Source organism: Setaria italica, chromosome IV (genome assembly GCF_000263155.2).
Source record: "Setaria italica strain Yugu1 chromosome IV, Setaria_italica_v2.0, whole genome shotgun sequence".
NCBI lineage: Eukaryota > Viridiplantae > Streptophyta > Magnoliopsida > Poales > Poaceae > Setaria > Setaria italica.
In genome coordinates, this window is record NC_028453.1 from 10,989,877 (window position 1) to 11,012,984 (window position 23,108).

A 23,108-nucleotide genomic window follows, 5' to 3' on the forward strand; every position below is an offset into this window, starting at 1 on the left:
TTAGTTAAGGGGTTGATTTGCACCAAATGAAATACTAGGGATGAATATCACACTTTTGCAATACTTAATACACTTTTTCCTTCTTTATGTGACGTTCTAGGAACCTGTAAGAGTTTAAAATTTTTGACTAACTTCATAATACAAAATTAAAAATAAGTTGCAGGTGCTTGCATGCAGCCACCACGTTAGCAAATGATGAGCAAGGAAGCCTTTGGGTGGTGGAGGTATTTCAGAAACACATGTAGCTGCCTAAAAACTCGTTATATCTGTTCATTTCTATCATCATCGGAAAGATCTAAAAGAGACTAGCAATTACATCTTAGGAGATACCCAAAAACAGTGCCTTCTAAGTTATTTGGTATAGATATTATTTCTCAGCCATAAAGTACATTTCATAGAGGATGAAAAGAAGTTAACCATCAGAAGGTAGTCTTGCACTGTGATAACAGCATCAGATCTCAAGAGCAACACAGAATCCAAGCCACAAAAGCCCAAATTGTAGCACTATTAAAGAACTTGTGTTATCGCGTATTTTTTTTCTCATTTCTTTGCATTTCATGTTACAATGTAGGGTATGTACATGTATTGACTCCTAACCTCTGCCTGGATGGACAGCAATCGCCACAATCCTCTACAGAGTTCATCCTGCCTGTTGCGGACAAAAAATAACATACAAGAGGCACAGATGGATCGATTGTTCTAACAGAAACAAGGGGGAGAGAAAAAAAAATAAAAGAAACCAAAGTGTCCTCCCATCACCCTTGAATCGCCTGAATGCATCTGAGGCATCACGGTGACCATTGGTCAGGGAGAGTCAAGAAGTACTTTGACATGGCCTTCCTGAACCTCTTCTTGTACTGATCTGGGGATATGATTGTTGGCAGACCATCTTTGGAGCCACCCAGGAAAGCTGACGCCTTCACCCAAGTCTCTAGTTGTTTATCCCAAGTGTATTGCCGAAGATAGTCAATGATCCCCATCACAAGCTCTTTCCTTTCTTCATCAATGCCGACTAAAAGAGAGTAGTCCATCACGTCCACCGACTGAAAGAAAAAGGGGGATGCACAACAGCACGGGTTAGATCACACTTAAGAATGATGAGAAATTAAACTTCATGTGCCAATAGCTTGGGTGGCACCATACCATCAGAAACTAGTAGTCAGAATGGTACCCACAAAAAGAATCGGCAATCAAATCACAACATGAGTGGCTTAGCTAAGCCATTACTCCTATATTGACTCGTTGAACAGTATTAATCAAATAATCAAGCCCATGGAGACTACATTTGCTAAAGCCATATCCAAGTAGCCAATTTTAATAGTCAGTAGTTGCTGTGTAGACTACCAATACTGAAAACTGAGCTATATGGCATCCAGTTGGTACTGACACCACTCTTTCCATGTTATGCAACATATAGAGCTCTTCTATGGTACACAATACTAGGCTATACTAGTGTTCAAAAAGGACTAGTATAAAAACATCTGATGGTCAAGATTAATTCTATACTACTGAAAACTTCACCTGTGGTATGGGTAGTATACATGAGTAGTATAGGTAGTATAAGAGTATCATGGTAAAAGAACACAAAATAACATCACTATAATATTTTTTTGACACTAGCATAAAGTCTACAAGATAATTCCATTTGCAATCTCACTTTTTACAATGTAGTAATTACTAAATTACCCATAATAATGGACGGCTAGATCTTCTCTATACTATATATCACTAAGTGGTAGTATTGTGTACCGTAAAAGAGTTCAACGTATAACAATACTAGTTTTCTTTGTAAACAAGTGGAAACAGGAGTGTGGCTCTTTACTATACTGAACATGACACCACAAAGTCCACGTGGGGATCAGGACACGATGCAAAATTACTAGCCAACAGAAGTCAGTGGCCCTATAATAGGTTGCTGCACCCTAGGAGTATCATATATATTACCTTCATCAACGATTTCACAACAGAAAAGGTGAGTTTACTTACAGCCAGAAAAGACGTATCATTCCAAACAGCTCTTTCCAGCCTTCTTTTTGCTTTGCTTCCAAGAAAAATGGGCTTTGTGTGAAGTGTCTCTAATAGATTCAGATCTAAGAGAACCTTGTTTTTCCCTGATGTATCAGGATTGTATCGGGAACGCAAGGAGCCTTTTAGGTCATATATTCTTGATACCTTCCTCTTGAAAAATAGGTTTTCCATGACCATTACATCCATCTTCAGCTCCTTTCCATCTCTCAAATTCTTGGCAGTGATCTGGTGCATTAATGTGCAGTTAAGTCCACGATTCAATCTCACAGGACCCAATGAACACAGGAAAGTAAACAGAATAGTTAACACAAACCTGGTAAAGACCAAGGATTTTAGTGAGGCAAGTCGGGCTTCCAGAAGATACAGATTCTGTTAAATATTTGAAGTACTCAACTGCATAATCCTCGAATGAATCTAATTCTGTTCGAGTCACTTGTTTTATGACAAATCTGTCATCTAGTGTTTTGGCAAAGTAGACATTACTCTTGCCACCTTGAGCACTCCATCTCTTGCAGCGACTTAAAGAGCGGATATAATCTAACTCATCTGGACAGCACTTTCTCCTGATTGCATCAAACTGCTTTGCAAAATAACATGTCACAGAAAATTTTGCTTTATCAACAGAATTTGAGTCTTCATCCTCAAAAGAAACCGTCAAATGGTTATCCTTAGAATCACTTCCAGTTATAGCTTGAGACTGATCAGAACCATAGCTCCGCATTGATCCATCAAAAGTGCTCCTAGAAGATTTATGTGCCACATAATTCAATACGCTAGATTCATTATTCTCATCCATCAGTGGCAACAAGAAGCTGTGATATTCTGGAACAGTCATGGCATGGGCTATCATGCTAGATGGCTCATCATCATAAATTGGAACGACAACATCTGAATCATTTTGAGACAGTAGCAACCGTCCCTCACCATCTACCACACCAGAAAGTGACAAGTTGCTCATGAACGTTGGAGACCGAGCCCTGCCAGTTTTCTCAATAGCCTTTGGGGGCCTTTGAGAATAAGATCTTCTTATGCTAGCATTTGAATCATCAACAGGTGATAACCTATTTCTGGAACTGACAGCAGAATCAAATGATTTTATTCTAATTGGCGCTATAACCTTCTGGTATGCAGGATCATCCTTCAGAGCAGCAGGTATGACTGGAACTGTCTCCATGCTACATTGTGATGGATCAATAACAAACTGACCAGAGCCAGTCCATGCTAAGTCAATTCTGTCAGAAATATTGGAGGCAGAAGATTGAGACTTCTGCAACATCGTTTCAGCTTTAAGTTCATCAGCCAGCACTACTTCACTCTGTATTTTACATGGGCCCAGGGCAGAGCTGATACCAGCTGAGCCAGAATGCAGAGATACATCAGCTGCAGTGTTTGTTTTCAGTCCCAAATGTGACCCGCTAGTGTTGTTTTGTTCCCTCATGGGGAATGGTTTTGCTGAATCTGTGGGCAGTTCCAATGCATTTGGGTGTGTCTGTTCTAGAGAATTATTGATAGTCCCATGTTTACTGGAGATCACATCCTTGGGCTCTTCTAATACACTTTCAGTAAGCTTCTCAGAACATTGTGTCTCAGTTGGCACAGTATGACAGTTTTCTTTAGTGAGGGAATGCATCATGTACAGTCTGCGGTCCCATATGTGAATATCAAGTGCAAGCTCTCGCCTCAGATGATTGAGATCTAGAACATCTAAAGTTGGTCCAAATGTCTGCAAGTTATCTATGTTGGAAAATCCCGACAAAACCTGAAAAGGTAAAGGGCGCTCATGACACAGAAAATATTGGAAAAATTAACTCCAGAATGACATGTAGGAAACCTATTGTACAGTTTAACAGCAATGTATAAAACAAGTAGCATTTGAACTTACATCGTACTTCTTCCACTCAACTTTAACTAACTCCTTAAGATCGGCAACATGTTTATACAAGCCTGACTTCATGGTAACATTCTGGGCTTTAATTATCTGTTCAATGCAGTCGAGTTTAGCCACAATTTCCTTATAAAGGTGCTCCTTCCTAGAGGCTACCTGCAAGACAAAAATATTTAGCTACAGCAATACATCCCCCAAAAGATTATGTCAAAGGAGGACTTTTGGCATCAGTATAAACAAGCATATGTAATATTAACATCGACATACATCAGCAGCCTCTTTGATGATCCAATCTTGAGCTGTTGGATAAGAAAAGTCCAGTACTGAGGGCGGTAAGTTGACAGAAAGAATGTCCACTGGTGAATAGTGGAAGACAGCAACCATGCTTCCGAGCCTGTTGATAGAGGATGCTAACATTTACATTGATTGTGAAACTGAAGAGCTTACAACAAGAAGCAATCACATACCCATAAAATCGAAGACAGTCCCTCTGCAGGGAGTGTCCACAGGAGGCAATTCGATTTGCCGTCGTGTGATTTGAGAAGCTAAGTTCCAGAAACTTCCCAAAAGATAATCCACGTGCTGCATCCGACATGATTACCCTTTGCGTGGCCGGAGGGATTCCATCTTTTGGTTTGCACCTGAGACACCTATGCCACATCCATACCTTCCCATCATGCTCCCCAGGTAACTTGACAGATGCAAGAGTTCTGACACTGATTGTGAGACTGCCTTGTTGATGAGTATAACATCGCACATGTGATTCCGCAGGCTCCTTGCAAGATTCGCAGCATGAAGTCTGCAAATATAATCTGGATGTATTAATAATGAACTGTAAAGCCTATAATGGTAAAATAACAGATAATGAATGAAACTGCAGCAACCTGAACAAATAAATCTTCACGAAAATATCTTCCAAGTGGCTTATCAAAAGTACCATAAAACTTTATGCGAAAGAGCTGAGATTGCTTGCATACAATCCCTCTCAGAGGGCAAGCAACTGACAAGGAAACCAAAATGCTCTGTGGATTGTCAGATGTTGTGAAGTTGTGATTCTCATTATGATCACGTATTGCTACACGATCTTCATCTGATATATGATTCCAACCATTATCCAAGTCACTTTCAACCTTTAACATTTGACCAACCAGTTCACCTATGTGACCGTTATGATCTGCTGGCGTCCTTTTTCTGGCACATGTCTGAACTGTTATGCCTACAGGTGGTATGCAGCTGTCATACAATGAAGCTTTTGTGGAATAAGGGTACGTGTCAATGGTTTCACCAGTATAAGCTTCCTGACTTGAGTCAGCTCTTGGATGGGATTCTACATATTCCGCATTAATTAAGTCAGCTCTTGAATGCTGTTCACTTGCAGAAGAACCATCAAGGCAAGGCATGATGCACCCATTTCCAGAAGTTCTATCAGCAATAGTTTGTAAGTCATTAAAATTCTGCTGACAATTACTTAGGGAAAAAATCTGCTTCTCAAGTTGAAGATCTGAAGGGACTTTTGGAAGTGTTGCACCCTCATCAGCAAGATATGATGTTTCAAGTGACAAGTGGTACGCTGCAAATAAAGCAAACTGGACAGCAAGTTTGACCTTCTTTAACTCTTCGTAGAATTTGCCTCTTAGAAGAATCTAGGAAAAAACATGCAACTTTTGTCATATATGACATAATTACAATGTAAGATAAGACATCCAAAAAATAATATAGTACAGGATTTCATCATCGAAACAAAGCACCTACCAGCCACTAAAGAAGATCCATTGCAATGCACAGATCATTGTCAAAGGTGTAAAATATGCCACTTCTATCAGATTGGTGCAATCACAAAATAATAAAGAAAGAAATCTAAAAAAATTAGTACAAAAACTAGTACAGGATTGAGATAGAATCAAATTAAAGCATTTGCGATGCCAAGAAGAGCTATTGCCATGCATCAAAGGGGTGAATGCGTGCCGCTTCTATCAAATATCATGTAATCATAATACAAATAATGACATCCAAAAAAAAAAGTTTCAATGTAGTACAGAATTAAGAGACCATTGAATCAAAGCATTTGACATCAACCAAAGAAGATGCATTGCAATGCACAGAACATCATCGAAAATGTAAAATAATTAACAAAAAAGAGCAACAGAAGCACTTATATTCAGGCCGCTCAATTGACAGTAGTACTGAATAAAAAAAGTTATCTTTGAAATGCAAATATGAGCGTTACCGTGCACCCCAAGCGTCTTGGGCAACCATCAAAAAACATTAGTGTCTTGAATGTTTTTTTGTTTGACATCCTTGGTGATGAACATTCTGTGACTCTCTCAATCCAAAATGTTTGGCAATGTCCGACCATTGTAGAAGTGACATTCTCAACGGATGATGCAATTTGAGCACCTGTGCAGCGTGATATTCTTTCCAAGAGTGATCTCTTGACATTCAAAACTAAAGAAATATCTTTTGAAAGAAGCTGTTGAGCATCCAACGGTATACTTTTCTCCACTAGCAAGACATGAGGGTGTTGGGCTTCTATCTTAGCAACAGCATTCTTAAGGTACTCTTTTTCCTGTACACATTGCACTTTAAAATCAATATTAAGAACATATTGAGAGAAATCAGGTTGAACATGTCATGAATGGAAAATGATGATGTGACCTGTTCAAGAATGCTGTTTATCGATGCTAGTTTGTTTGCAACTTTCTGGTGTTCCAGTGCTCCTCCCAAAAGAAGCAACCTAGGGTTCTCATGTTTTGACACCATGCGTTTATGTTTTACATTCTTGGAGCAAACAACACCTTTAATGAAAGCACTGCGAACAGATGAAGAATCATTAAGCTCCAAAACTGGTGGCAGAGATTATTTAATGTGATTCTTCAATAGAAGTTACAAGTAAAAAACATACCTATCATTTGGATTTCCTGATGCTACACATTTGACTTTAACATAATCTGTGGGATCCATGCTACCACCTTTGCTTGTGTCTGGCCTAACAAAGGTTGCTGCCTGCCATGCTAATGAGGCCACTATGTCTGACCAGCCATCCACAGGATCAATTCCATGTCCTTGGAGCAACTGGGACACGAGAGCCCTGAAATGGCCATGTAAAGCATTCCTCAAGGACTCTTTATGAGCTATATTATGTTTTCCCTTGGTCCCTAATAAATCATCATCAGAACCATCACCACAATCATGGTTAACATCTTCAAAGACCTTCCCGTCACAAACATCATTGTCATCATCATCATCATCATCATCATATTTCAAAAACCCATTTTCAAGGTCATCGCCCTCATCCTGAGGTGGTGGAGGATACCAGATGTGTCTACTCTCAAAATCAACTGGCTGTACAGCATCCTTATTCTGCTCATCATCACGAGGGAGTGAATTCAAAAAGCTAGAATCGACATCATCTGATACCCGGCCAGAATTCCAAGGATAACAAGGAGAATGGGCACCCCTCCTGGAAGGAGGACTCGTGTCTCCTACTCCCAGTTTTTTGATAGGACTATCTAATGGGCTTGATGTCCCCAACCGAAAGGTGTACATCCTACTGATACTTGTGCTCACTGAATCCGTGTCAGAAGTGTCTTGAGAAAACTCACTCTGCGGGGAGAAATACCGGTCCGAGTCCTCACCATCATCGTACCCAACGCTCCTGCATCCACCAATTTCATTCAGTGAAAAGACCATCAACGGGTTATCCCCTCCAAGGCATACACAGGAAAGTCAAATTGCTTACCTCGGCGTCGAGCACCGTAGAGGACCAGGCGACGACATGCGCCGCCACGCAGCCATCCTCGGCACCGGCGGCGTAAAGACCCGCTCCGGTGGGGACACCGGAGGCCCATTCTCGCCGGATTCACGCTGCTCCACGGCACCCCCTCGGCCTCCGTTAATAGGCCGGACGCCGAGGCCGCCGCAGTCCGCCATCGCGAGCTCAGCACTCCAAGAATCGGACTTGTGCGCGACGGGCACTCCCATAAAAGCACCAGAACCGCTAAAAAAGGCTACTGGAAACCCAGAATGGGCAGCTCTTGATTTCTACGGAGACTCTGCACCAGGACACCCACGAATCAGACGGGACACAGTCACACCAAACAGGAAGCCTACGATTCGTTAGAGGGGAACTAAAAGGGACCCCGGGAGGCGCCTAATCCTAGCGTTTCTTGACTCCTGCACAGCCGAGGAATTCCGTCGAGCACGTGGCGCGCGAGAAGGCAGCATGACTAAGAACTCTCCAATCCAGCAGCAGCAAAACAAGGCTGGAGGCGGCGGCGGCGGCGGCGGAGGGCTTGCGGTGGGGGGAGGCGGAGGGGAAGAAGGGAGCGGTGCCCATGGGGCGAGGAGGAAGCTTTTTGCTGGTGCGGGAATGGAGGTAGATATAGAGTAGGGGAAAAGGTGAGCTGGTAGGAGAAGGAAAAAAAATTGTTGGGTGGGTGCTGCTGATTTTCTTATCATTTTCTCCTTCCTTTTTAATTCTATTCCTTTCCTTTTTTTCTCTTCTCTTTTGCCTTTTTACTTGTTTTATTAGTCAAAGCCAATGGGCAATCGACTGGTGTTTCTTAAGCGAAAAAATCTCGGAAAGTTTTTTTGCTTGCTCATCTTTTTTCCCCCTTCCATATTAACACACGTTGTCACTATATCCGAATTATGAAAGTTTTTTTATTCGATATATTAAGTGGATTGTGAATTATACCTCCTGATCCTAAGTCTATATTTATTAGGGAATAGTCAAATATTTCAACTTATGATATCTATAAAAATTATATTATTGTAAACAGAGAGTTATAAATCGTCAGGTTATTTTTTTCCATTGACCAATCAATATGAATTTTTTGGAACTTATATATCGGATTGGAGGCACAAATTGCTGGTGAATGCTACTGAAATTCTGCCAAATACGTGTAGGCATGTTTGGTTTGAAGCCACTTGTTGCCACAGCTGTCGTGCGTGCTCAAGATTATCATATTTGTGTTTAGTGTTTGTTTGGTTATAACGGCCACAGTTATAGAAGGATTACTTTTATTCTACACTGGTCCCATGCGTTAGTGACTTGGAAAATTATACTAAGTTTTCTCTTTCCAGCCAAAGATTGGCAAATAAATGAACGCAAAACAAAGTGCGGTAAATGTTGGATATACTCATAAGAGGAGAGAACCAAGCAATTGATTGGGTAGTTAGCGGGTTGCATCCCCTGCCCACCAAGGACTCTCGTTTGGGCTTCTTAACTAGATTTAAAACTTTCAATCTTTATTCAAAAGCTTTCAGTTTGTAGACTTGAAATGAGATCTGGAAAGTTTCAATTGATATTGGAATATTCCTAGAATGAACCGGGAGGCGTGGAGATGAAGATAATAAGCGACCCAGATTTTTGCTGCCTTTTTTATTCTTGGCGAATCCCAAAATGGTGAGCAGATTCTATGATACTATTTTGCATGGCGTGACAGAGCAATACAATTCCATTGTCATTCTCAATCACGCATAATTTCCTTCCCTAATTAAAAAGCTAAATCAAACATGCCAGCCAGGGGGTAATAACTTGCTATTTACAACACCACGGATTTTTTTCATCAATTTGGGTCACATCCAATCTAGGAAAAGCGGTACAGTGCTTATAGAAAAATCAAGCAGCAACCAGTTCTTGTTAGCCTTATGATTGTGATGTATAGGTTTTGTGATGAAAAGATGGGCTCTCGCTCACCAACGGCTTAGGTTGTTGCTTGTCGAATTCAAATTTGAAACTGAACTCTCTGGATTTAAACAGGTCTTTAAACAGATCCCTCAATCCCCCACATTTAAACAGGTCTACCAATGTGGAACATTGCAAGCAAGTTCCAATTCAAATTATATATACGATGAGTGATTTATGGCGCAAAGAAGAATATGTACCGCGTTTGGAATGCAGGAAGATCCAAGCTAAAACTTTCAAAGGATCATTTTTTCGTCCTCCAAAAATCAGTCCTTAATTTTGTTGTTCAAATCAGTCATACTAGCAGTTTTTTTTTTAGAAAATGGAGGCATCTCCAGCCTCTGCAAAAATGCGCACAGCCGTTCTCTTATTACAAAGTTTTCATACTAGCAGTACGACTATAACTGAGTATTTTTCCTCCTGCACCAGACGCAATGTTGCTCTCTCATCATCCATTTCAAGACATAGCAACATCAGCAAAAAGGTGTTTAAGAATATGAAAACTCTTAAACGTCGCTTTGAGCCACATGACACACGATCGAGATTTATACTCATCGGAAAGCGACACGCTTGATTGGCGTCAGATCGTACTTACGATTGATGAAGGATGTTGCTCTTATAAACAATAGGTTCATCAGAGGAGCTTAGCACCGCAGCAGATGTCTTATTGGTGACAGTGCACCTGCCGAGGTCTTTTTAATCCATTGGGCCCTTCAGGAGGTTGGAAAAGCACAATCATGAAAGAAAAACCAAGAAATAATTTGAAAGGAATATGTATAGATGCAGAAGAAGCTGGGATAATGTTTTATTCCATCATGTAGAAAAAAATTATAAAACCACAGATTCTATATGCAGAATAGTATTTCATAGAATTCATATCTTTCAAGCAAGCAATAATTTTTCATGTCACCTTTTGTGAGGCTGACAAGTGGGTCTACCCGTCGGACATGAATAAAATACCGGAAAATGTAGTTTAGGGACACGACGTGGAAAGACTAAAGAGGTCTAGGGTCTCATCTCCATTCATTCAGTGGTCGGGACCCATATGTTTTTGTGGACACATGACAGTGTTTTTAGGTCAGATGTTGGGGTCGTTGGGTGAGGGTGACCTTGGACAGAAACGGGGCGGCAGCAAAGGTGACTGGTGGATCAGGACTGCACATATCAGATCGAGGGGATTTGTCCATTCCGTATCACATATCATTCTCTTCACATGAAAAGAACAGTGTAACCTCGTGATGGCAGTGGCAGGCACGCTGCAACAACCAGTGTGGTTAGGGGGAAAAATATCAAGTTAACAGTCAACGGAAAATAGTAGTTGCAAGCATCTACAGCCTCACGCGTGACATCAACCTAAGGTGCCTTTTGAACCATTTTTTTTTACTCGAACAAGCATAGTAAATTTTTTTTATAGGGTCCTTATTACCGGATTGAAGAATTGACTAAAATGATTCCCTATATAAGCTTTTATTTTGAATACAATTTTGTCCCTAATAAATTATATGTCTTCAAGTGGCTTTGATTGTACATTGTTAATTAGAATAATGGCATATACGTTTACAAATGGATCGGAGATATTACTCAACTACATTCGTTAAAGTGATTTTGATTAGCATATTGACATCTTCTTAATTTGCGAGGAAACTTCTAGGCTGAAAGATGGATACGATCTTACTATGTTTATTTGAAAAGTCTATATTTATACGGCTACGTGAAACATTTTGTGCCCTCTAATAAGCTAGCATTGTATACAAATGTGATGTGACGTGCTGTTATATACTCCTATATCTGTACTGTATGAACATATACTACTTTTTCCCCAGCTCAGCATGCTCTAAGCTACAAAACGTGTTTTGGCTAACGGCATATGGTTTATCAACTTCAACAGTACGCACTAATTGCCATATAAAAAGGGAGCAAGCAACAGCTAGGTATATTGGCCCATTTTCAATGGCAGAGACTGTTTCTTATTTGAAACAAAATAGCATGGTTTGTGTTGAAAAGCAAAGAAAGGGTAAACGTTTCATACATTTTTTCTCTTAAAATAACAATCTATAGCCGGTTTTTCTCTTCTGTTCTTATTCAATGCATCTGAATTTTGACCATCTAATAAAAATTAGAAAGGAGGTGAAGGAAACCAAATAATCTCTCTAGGAGAACCTATGTGCCTTTACATACTGTTGTTGGTATAGCCATTATGAAATTCATGGTTAATTGTTGCATTGTTGGGAACTGAATATCTAACTTGGGCAGCATTTTTTTAGTTATTCTTGTCATTAAAAATTAAATTCATGTGCAAAAGAACTAGCAAAGACAAAGACATCTTTTCGTGTCATATCCCCCTTTGCTGGACCTGGCAACAAACAAAACAACCTTGTAAATTAACGAGTAATACCACTGCACAGAAACTAGATATCATTGGTTAGTTTCGTCCAAACCAATCAAAATCCAGTGAGAGTTGTGAACAATTTGTCAATGATTCATGTTATGTCATTGTTGTTGTGGAAAAAGGCCCAATGTCTTCAGCAATCCGTTCTTTTAGCGGTTATACGACTGCAAACTGCATAACCTTGGATTCAACCTCTGCCCTCGCATTGAACCGTCGTCGTCAGTGTTTCATCCACGAAAAGAGTCATAGCTAGCAAGAGCTGTCATTTGTGGTCATGCCACACAGTAGCTATCATCGCCAGGGGTTACTGCCTGTCCAAGGTAGAAGGCTCTGTCCAATGCTACTCGGCCTGGACGCCACACAGACGGTTGGTCCAAATTGCAGGGTTAAAACTTAAAACCACATCCATCCAAACTCCAAAGGCGCCTAAAAGCCGAGCAGGGGATCAACACGAGACAAATATATAAAACATCGTAGGCAGTAGAGTATTGGATGATGTCGGAGATTTTGCCATGCGAATTGACAGGGGAAGTTGCTGCAGCCGCAAGCAGGGATTTGTCTGTGAGGTGCGTGTCGCTGGATGGTTCGCTGTTGACTTGCGGCAGAAGGGGCCTAGCAGAGGCATGATTATCCTTGCGCAAAGCCCCGTCTCGGTCACAGTTCACGCTCTCCACTCGCAAACGGAAGGCAGAGAGTGACTCGACGCAGGGAAAATTCGCTTTTGAGAGGTTTCATGCCGTTATATTTGATTTGCGTGCATGTTCCCCTTCGTCCACTTTTCTAAGTCGTGCTTTGATTTGAAAAGGAAAAAAAATCAAACTTTGTATATATTTTTTTTGGTCAACAATAGTTTTACAGATAATTTCACATTGCAAAGTATTTTCGTTGATCTATGATTATAGTACCCCCTATATTGTATAAGAGATTAAAAAATCGAGATGTACTTTGGAATTCTTTCTCACATTGAAAATAATGGGCCCTGCAAAAATGGACAGACAAAGTACCAGTTTTATTTTTTAATGCGCACACCACAAATACTTTGTTTGGACGAGCCCGACAATTAATTTAATTTATTTTTTAACAAAAAAGATTGGGAAGCTCGGGACCAACCTGACAATGCCCATGGGATGATTATGGGTGCAAAATTTCGACCCAAAATGAATCAAGCTTTCTTTTCAACCTAGTCCGCGAAATGCTACAATTTTAAAGAAGAGCTCTCGAAAAGTAAAACCAAGTAAGTATGTGACTAATTAAGTGCTAAGCCACTCAAAAGATGACCACCCGTGCTGGTGAGATCTTCGTAGCCATAATCTACAACGTGCGGCAAATCCACTTCAGGAGTGGCATGTTGTTCTTCTTTTGCTGGATACTCCAGAAGTGTGTCCAATAAGTCACCTGAAAATAACTAAATAAGAGTATAATCTTTTTTTTATCAAATGTCATGTTATAGATATTAATGAAAAGTTGCAAAAGTGTGACATTCATCCCTCATGTTTGATTTGGTGCAAATTAGACCTTTAACTTCCCTCATGTTTGATTTGGTGCAAATTAGACCTTTAACTAACTAAACCGGGGCATTTATCAGTCCAACCTTAGTTTAACAATAATTTTGTATTATATAACATTAGTTTTGGTCATGTAATCATTTTTCTAATTACTGCTTAGCCATGTCTCGTTTTGAGTCGATCGCTATAACAGTCGGACGGGCGGGCGGCGCGGCTGCGGGCAAGCGGGGGTGAGCAATGTAGGGGATTTCCCGAGGAAGGTGGAGGGTAGTTTGATCTTTTACAAGTTTAGCTGGTTTAGCTAGGTTCAACCAGATAAAAGAATCTTTAGCTAGCTAAAGATTAGCTAGGTTCTGTTTGAATCCATAAGAGCTAAAATTTAGCTTGGGATCTAAACATGACCTAAACTTACTCCCTTAGTTCTTAGATATTTTAGCTTGTAGATCCAAACAGGACCTAAGCTTACTCCCTCAATTCTCAGACAAATAGGGTTTAGGAAAAACTAATTAATTCAAAATGGATGCTATACATAACCACATGCCATCCATATGTTTCTTTGAATTATGAGAACAATGCCATAAACTAAACAAACTAGCCACTCCACCGTGCGTGTTCCTCATGCCTTTCATCCACATAATACATATATGCAATATATCCCCGTTAACAAACGCCGCATCTTGAATTGAAATGAATGTAAACAAGTTTTGAGATGACTCCGCTCCAGTTCTTTAAGGAGCTGCACGCCGGGCATCTGCACGCCGATGATACACAAGCCCACAAACGATCGAGTCACCGCACTGCTCTCCTCAGCAACCGCTGCACCCGGCCGGATTCTCATTACGCGATCGATCGCGCAAGGAGGCGTGCGACTGAAATTAAAAGGAGCCAATCATGAGGCGGGCGTTCCTTGTTTATCTTATCCGCATCGCATTATGTTATCATCACCTCAGCAATAATGTAGGCTACTGAATTATGCTTTTCCCATTTCCCATTTGGCGAGGTGAGGGTCGGGCGGGCGTTCGGGCCCCACTTGTCCCTGCCTGATGTTGATTGGACGGACGACGGGGATAACACATTCCAGTGCGGCTACTTGACGCCGGTCGGTTCCACGTAGAGTGATGCTACGGTTCAGGTGACTGGTTTTGTTTTGTTTTGTTTTGTTTTCTCTTAATCGAGTATCTGGGGCAGATCGTGATCCGAGACTTCGTATATCATTTTCACGAGTCCGATAATTGTACGTTTGCCTTGACATTCTAGTTTGGAAAACCGGAAGAGAGTTACAATTAGTTCCGGTTGATTAGTCTTGCTTTGACTTTTGAGCTATCTTGAACTTCTAAATGGCATCTTTTTATATTATTATAGGTCCTGTTTGGCATGGCTCCAGTTCCGGGTGGAGCAGCTCTACTCTAGAACTCCAGGTGGAGCCAGCTCCACTCCAGAACTTCAGAATTAAAATGGGGTGTTTGGCTAGATGGGTGCTCTCAGCTCCAAAAAAGACTGATTTCAGTGTGGATTGCCATTGTTGCCCCCCAATTCAGGCCCCACTTGTCATCCTCTCTATCCTCATCTTTTTCTTGCAGCTGCCACAGTACAGGGAGGATGGGTCGTAGTCGAAGGCGTCATAGCAGGCTTGCGCGAGCTTGCCGTACCGGATGAGCTCCGATCGGAGCAGAGGGTCCATCGACGACGACATGGCTGAACCGGAACCCCACCTCGAAGCCGCCGCACGTGAACCCCACCACCAAGATTGCTGGTTTGGGCGAATCGAATTAGACGCCATTGCCAAGCTGTTGACCTCAATCGATTTTGCCAGAAGAAAGATTCAATCTTTGATTGTTCTTCACCTGGACGAGGAGGATAAGTGAGTCCTCGGGGAGGTCGGAGGCCGGGTAGGTGGGGTGGGGGAGGAGCTCATGAGGGAGGGAGGCAGTGGCCGGCCGACGACGTGAGGGAGGCGCGGCCGCCCGCCGGCGAAGGCGCGCCCGACGAGGCGACGACGAGGCCGCCCGCCAGACATGAGCGAGGGGCCGGCGGCTTGGTCAGGCGGCGTGAGGGAGGCGCGGCCGCTTGCTGGCGGAGGCGCGCCCGACGGGGCCATGGCGGGCGGGAGTACGGCGACGCGGGCGGGCGGGAGTACGGCGAGGCGCAGTAGGCAGGCGGAGAAAGGCGGCTGGCCGACGGGTCTCAATCCGGCGGCAGCCAACCCTAGCGGCGGCGCCAGGAGAAAGGAGCGCGCGACATTGGCTGGCGCGGGAAAAAATAGGGCGGCGCCTCACAGAGGAAAAAGAACCAGCGTAGGCGTCGGGAGAAAAATTAGAAACGAAACGTTTTCTTGTGTAATCGGTGGCATTGATGGGTAATTACCCACCAACTCCACGAGGAAGTTCAAAAGAGGGGGTTTTGGAGTAGTAAAAGAGGTGCTCCAAAACTCCACTCCCATTTGCACTACAGCTCCATGGAGTTTTGGTGTTAGGGTGTTTGGCTGGATTTTTTTGATGGAGTGGCTGGAGTTGTGAAGTGAAGCCATACCAAATAGGGGTATAATATCAAAAAATCTAAACCTATATGGCTCTCCATTTAACATTAGCACGAGAGCCCTCCGATTTATCATAGACAAGGAAGCAGGATGTCCGAGAATGAACAAATGAAAAAAAGACAGAGAAGTAACAAACGGATAAAAGGAACAACAACATACAACATCGGATTGGCTCCTCCTCTAGCGACCACCTCCTTCTCCGGCAACCTCTTCTCCAGCGACGAATCCAAACCCTGGCAAGCTCCAATTTAGATTTGGATTTGAGGTTCGGGATAGGATTTTGGGGTTGGGGAGGGGATTTGTGCCTACAGGATCTAAAGGGATGAACGGGAAGGCTGCTGGCCCAGCGGTGAAGGTGGATTGTGGGCGGGATGGCCAGGCCATGGCGATGGTGACGCCGTATGCTGGGGTTGTGGGAGACAACTAGTAGCACTACTGGAAAACTCGGCATTCATCCTGAACTTAGTACCGGTTAGTTTTTGACCCGGTACTAATGTGAGTATTAGTACCAGGTCTAACGGTCAGTTCCCCAGGAGCCCCCCGTGAGTATCGGTTGGAGGCTCCAACCGGTACTAACTTCCTTCCTATAAATCAGGCGTCTTCTTCCTCTTGCCCGAGCTATTTCCTCCAGCTCGAGCTTCATCCATTCATGGTGAAATAGGGGAGGTGCTGCCGGATTTTTGACTATTTCGTGGGGATTTCACTCATTCAAGTGTTATAAAGGTTAGAAACTTCACTCATTCAAGTTTTATACTTTAAAGCTAGAGTAATTTGTGATTTTTAGAATAAGGTACAATGGAGAAATTTTTTATTTATATGCATGTGTTATTTAGAGATCATATTTGTAATTTTTAGAATAAACTACTATTTTTTGGATGCTATGTTTCATATTAGTCAAAAAAATTGATATGAGGTTAGAGGATTAATTTCATAATTTAGTCCTTTACAATATGAGCTAAATAAATTATGAGGAAAAATATATTTTTTCATATTTTAGTCAAAAATATTTTTTTCCATATTTTAGTCATTTGCAAATATGAGCAAGATAAATTGTGGTACATAGAGATAATAACATAAAATAGAGGTATGTAATTAGTCATTTTTAGAATAAGCTACAATGGAGAAAAATTTCATTTATATGTTATGTTTAAACTAAATAAATTGTGGGGAGAAATATAATTTATTCATAGTTTAGTCATTAGCAAATATGAGCTAAATAAATTTTGGTACATAGAGATGATTACTGCTGCTAGAGGTAGTGGCGATGGTGGGGGCGATCGTCATTCCTTTCGCAGCAAGTGGAAAATCATAGTTGGCCCTCATAATAAGCCGAAGAAAATGAGCATGTGGGAGAGAGCAATGCTTCATTATTTGGAAAGATATCGTGAAGATGTTGTTGCGGCGGGTCATGAACCTCCTTTTGGTGGTCGTTATGCTCCACCGCTAGTCCCAGGGGTTTCAGGTCCACTGAGTACTACCATCGCAGGAGGCACAAATAAACCACAGGATGAGGCTGGGTCAGCGAAACCTTCGTCTTCGTCGCCCAAGAATACTTAAAGTCCTCCTAGATAGTACTCAGTGGATGGTTTGATGAAATTTGTATCATGATTCATATGTTTCATGTATAATTCTATGGATGATCAGAATATCTTTGGTCCGGTAATACTTTATAGATGAATCGGCAATGGATGTACAACACGGACAAACGCTCCATGGAGTACATTAATGGCTTGCGTGGTTTTCTCGATCTGGTAGAGTCCAACAAGCCGCCATCTAGTTTCATTTGTTGTCCATGCCGAATTTGTAAAAATGAGAAGGGTTACTCATCCAGAAAGACTATTCACGCCCACATATATAGTTCGGTATTCATGCCTAACTATTTCGTTTGGACCAAGCACGGAGAAAGAGGAGTTATGATGGAAGATGATGATGATCAAGAAGATGATAACTATTCCTGACTAGAGTCAAGTAGGTGCCTTTGCAGATACTGCAATGGGCGAGGCTGAAGAAGAGATGGTTGCAGAAGAAGGTCCTACCAATGATCTAGGTCAGGTGTTGCGAGATGCAAAGGAAGACTGCTAGAATGTGAAGGAGTCAAAAAAGTTTAAGTGTATGTTAGATGATCATAAGAAATCATTGTACCCAGATTGCAAATAGGGGCATAAAAGTTGGGTACCATACTGGAAATGCTGCAATGGAAGGCAAAAAATGGAGTTTCTGACAAGAGTTTTGATGAGTTAATGAAAATCATAAAGAACATACTTTCCGAGGGTAATGAATTGCCATCCTCAACGTACGAAGCCAAAAAGTTTGTTTGCCCTCTGGGTTTGGAGTTACAGAAGATACATGCATGTCCTAATGACTGTATCCTCTATCGCGGTGAGGAATACGAGAAATTGGAGGCTTGCCCTGTGTGTGAAGCGCTGCGTTATAAGATCAGGTGAGATCACCCTGGTGATGTTGAGAGGCAGACCGGGAAGAATAAAGTTCCTGCGAAGGTAATATGATATTTCCCTGTAGTACTACGCTTGAAGCGTTTGTTCAGAAACAAGGCACATGTAAAGTTAATACGTTGGCTTAAAAAAGAATGTAAGTAAGATGAAATGATCAGACACCCCGCTGATGGGTCCTAGTGGAAAACAGTTGATAGAGAATTTTCTGAGTTTGAAAAGGATGCAAGGAACATACGGTTCGGTTTAAGTACGGATGGATTCAATCCATTCGGTGAGTTCACTAATGGTCATAGCACTTGGCCTATGACCTTATGTATGTTCAACCTTCCACCCTCTGGATGTGCATGAAGCAGAACTTCATTATGATGCTGGTAATTATCCAAAGTCCAAAACAACCTGGCAACGACATTGATGTTTACCTAATACCGTTGGTTGATGAACTTTTACTGTTATGGAAGGAAGAAGGTGTACGTGTGTGGGATGAGGACAAAAAGGAGACTTTTAATCTACGAGCTTTGTTGTTCATAACCATCAATGATTGGCCGGCACTTGGTAATCTGTCCAGACATACAAACAAGGGATATCGAGCCTGCACGCACTGTTTAGATGATACTTGCAACATGTATTTGAAACACTATATGAAGGTCATGTATATGGGCCATCATCGATTTCTTCTTGCTAAGAACCCGTTAAGAAAGAAAGGGAAGCATTTTGAAAGGGAGGAATAAAAACGTACTAAGCCCGTTCACCGTAATGGTAAACGTGTATTTTCTATAATATAGGATGTGAAGGTAGTCTTTGGCAAGGGCTCTGTTAGCCAACCTGTTCCAAATGACGAGGACAGATATGCACCCATGTGGAAGAAAAAGTCTATATTTTGGGAGCTACTTTATCAGAAGGTCCTTGAGATCCATAATGCAATTGATGTGATGCACCTGACAAAAAATCTTTGCGTGAGTGTGCTTGGCTTCCTAGGTACATATGGAAAGGCAAAGGATACAATTAAAACACATCGGAACCTGAAACGTATGAAATAACGAGATGACCTACATCTAGAAAAGAGAGATGATGGACATACTTGTATCCAGCCAGTTACACTCTCAGCAAGGAATAGAAGGAAAGCATGTTTGAGTGCTTGAATAGTATCAAGGTCTCATCGAGCTACTCCTTGAATATACAGGGAATAATAAATATTAAACAGAAGAAATTTATAAATCTAAAGGCTTATGACTTCCACGTCCCGATGACACAATTGTTGCCTATTGCACTGAGGGGTATTCTACCGAAGAATGTGAGAATGACAATTGTGAAGCTATGTGCATTCCTCAACATGATTTCTCAGAAGGCAATCCATCCAAACAATCTACTAAAGCTGCAGAATGACGTGGTGCAATGCCTTATTAGCTTTGATATGGTCTTTCCACCTTCCTTCTTTAATATCATGATCCACCTTCTATTCCACCTTGTTGAAGAGATTTTTATTCTCGGTCCTATATTTCTACACAATATATTCCTTTTCGAGAGGTTTATGGCAGTTATGAAGAAGTATGTTCGTAATCGTGCCCATCCAGAAGGTAGCATTGCAAAGGGATATGGAACAGAGGAGGTCATTGAGTTTTGTGTTGACTTTATTGACAACCTGAGTTCGATTGGAGTCCCTGTATCACGCAATGAGGGGAGACTCAAGGGAAAGGGCACACTAGGGAGGAAAGCTTGGATGGACATCGATGAGAGTACATTTCGTAAAGCACACTTTAAGGTCCTACAACAATCATCCCCGGTGGCTCGATACCTAGATGAGCACAAGATCATTGTACGGTCCTCAGATCAGGAGAAGATTGAGGCCTGGATTACACGTCATCACATTGACACTTTCGCCTCTTGGTTGCGGCGACGATTGATGGGTGATGACACGATTGAAGAGCAACTAGCATAGTTGGCTAGGGGTCCATCTATCTCAGTATCAACATTCCAAGGATACGAGATAAATGGGTACACATTTTACAGGATAGCCTAAGACTAAAAGAGCACAAACCAAAATAGTGGTGTTTGTATAGATGCAATAGACAACAATTGGAAAAAAAGACAGATACTATGGTGTCATTGAGGAGATATGGGAACTCGACTATGGACCTTTAAAAATCCTTCTATTTCGATGCCAATGGGTGAAACTTACTGGAGGAGGCGTAACGACAGACAACTATGAAATGACAATAGTGGACCTCAACAAGATTGGATACAGTTACAGACCATTCGTCCTAACCAATGATGTGACTTAAGTTTTCTATGTGAAGGACATGTCAAGCAAACCGAAACAGAATGGTGCTAATAAGTTAGATGAGCAGCCAAAGCGCCACATAGTTCTTTCAGGGAAAAGAAAAATTATTGCAGTTGAGAACAAAACTAACATATTAGAAGATTATGATCAGTTCGATGATCTTCCACCATTTTCAATCGAGATTGACCCAAGCATTCTGTTAGTCAAAGAGGACGCTCCATACTTACACCGCGATCACAACCAAGGGACGTTTGTCAATAGGAAGGTTATTAACATTCCATTAAATGATGATGTGTAATGTATTAGAACCATTATGCTGTGTTTTGTGGTCAAGTGACAAATTAATATGATAACACATTGTAATGATATGTAATACATTCTATGGGTTTATTAATATTACTAAATCTATGGGTTTAGTAATTTCGGGCTTTCATTAGAGGCATGGAGTTGGAGAAAAAGAAAAAGCCAGCGAAACCGCTGCTATCGACTATGACCACACAATAACAAAGGCTTTTCAGAAGAAGAAGAAAAGTAGGTCAAGTATTCCACATCTCGGAACCCAATCCAACCAATCGATTGCCCCGTTCCAAGTGCTTTAGGAGTTTGATAAGAACATGCTTCTATTCGCCAAAGATACAAATCTCACCGCAGCTCAACTTCGAGGGGAGGATCACATCCCAAAGCACACTGGGGCTGGTAAATGGAAATTTGAGTTAGGAAAAGAGCTTGTGTGGCTGCAGTTGATGGACCGTCTTCCAACGAAGATGTACAAATTGCACCAATGGTACATGGAGGGTTCAGCCACTTGTTTACTCATGCTAGAAGTTCGGATTGGAGATCAACATTATTTCCGTGGTGATACCATTATAAATGTGCCACTCGACAAACTTTATTTCCTTTACAATGAAGACATACTTGATAAATCACTTATCAGTTCCTAGGTTCTGTAAGTGTTTAATTTGCTCTAGCTTCAAAATCCCCGCTCTAGTCATTATGTGATGTCTTATCTCCTATTATATTTTGTATCATGCCGGATGGAGATTCAAGCTTGTCGGAGGAAAGGATTGTATGACGTCAGCTTCATGGACCCAGATGTTATAAATAAGGCAACTGTAAGAGATAAACTAAATTGAACCTTAAAGAATATATATAATTTCTTGGACAAGCAACATTACAAGAAGTACATACTTCTGCCGTACAACTTCAAGTGAGCGTGTTTTCCATCTCTTTTATTTTTCGAACTAGCAGTTAAAAATAAGACTAAATAGCTTTCCACTATGCATATATGTACAACTTCCACTTGATACTTCTTGTTATCGTGGTTGATCGAAGCATGGTCTATATCATGGACTCTCTAAGGAGACCAAGAAATCAAAACACCGACATCATAGACATACTTAACAGAGCATGGGCTCGCTTCCGTCAATATCACTCAGGTGAATTCAACGAGCAATTTCATATCCACTCTAAATTCCAGGTATGTATTGAATTTGTACATCTTGTGTCACTTCCTTAAACACAACAAATATTTCATAACTTCTTTTGCCATACATATAGTATTTGAAATAAAATCCGAGGAACAATTTATGCGGTACTACGTATGTGAGTTCATCCATGGATTTGTAGGTCCCAAGTGTATAACCGACCACGAATTCAGAGTATGTATACAAATTTCGTAACAATAAATTAGTTCTAATTGTGCAGATCCATTATCTAATATAATAACCTCTGCTAATAACATAGATTATGCACATGAAGAAATAATTCCTCAAGACGGAAAAACTCAGGCAATTCAAGAACAATTTAGTGGATTTCTTCTGGACGAGGTAGTAAATTCAACGGGAGAGTTCCATAATGATGGATCAATTCTGCATCATAGTTGGGACTTGGGTTCAGAATAGTTGATCCAAAATGTTGAACTTGCAGAGTTGATGCAATGTAATATTATTCATAAATATGTATGCACAATATGTCAATGTATAATATTATCTCAAATGTAATATTATAGATCAAATATAACTTTATATATATTGTGTATTAGAACTAATATACATAAAGGAAACAAATAAGAAATACTAATATAGAATAAAGTAACAGAAAAGAAAATGAGAAAAGAAACATAAAAGAAAAAAGAATTTAGTACCGGTTGGTCTCCCCAACCAATACTAAAGGACCCTTTAAAGGACCCCTTTAGTACCAACTTAGCAATAGCGGTTGCACAACCGGTACCAAGGAGGGTTCGGACCCAGTACTGAAGGCGCTTTCCCTAGCAGTGTGGGGTGGCCGTGCTGGGGGCCTTGGTGCCGAGTGGGTAGCACCTCGCTCGCACTGGCAATGGTGGTTCT

The 23,108-nt window shown here is 41.3% G+C and overlaps 1 protein-coding gene across 1 annotated transcript; it reads right to left on the bottom strand.

Moving 5' to 3' along the window:
* Nucleotides 1-486: 486 nt before the first annotated feature.
* LOC101783361 (putative 1-phosphatidylinositol-3-phosphate 5-kinase FAB1C) lies at nt 487-8,296 on the bottom strand. Its single transcript, XM_004965119.4, has 11 exons — nt 7,653-8,296; nt 6,816-7,568; nt 6,569-6,722; nt 6,141-6,479; nt 4,798-5,556; nt 4,381-4,712; nt 4,181-4,307; nt 3,911-4,069; nt 2,342-3,787; nt 1,987-2,253; nt 487-1,043 (listed from the first exon to the last, which is right to left on the bottom strand). The coding sequence occupies exons 1-11, from the start codon at nt 7,892-7,894 to the stop codon at nt 789-791; spliced, it is 4,833 nt and encodes a 1,610-aa protein (XP_004965176.1). The 5' UTR covers nt 7,895-8,296; the 3' UTR covers nt 487-788.
* Nucleotides 8,297-23,108: the final 14,812 nt, after the last annotated feature.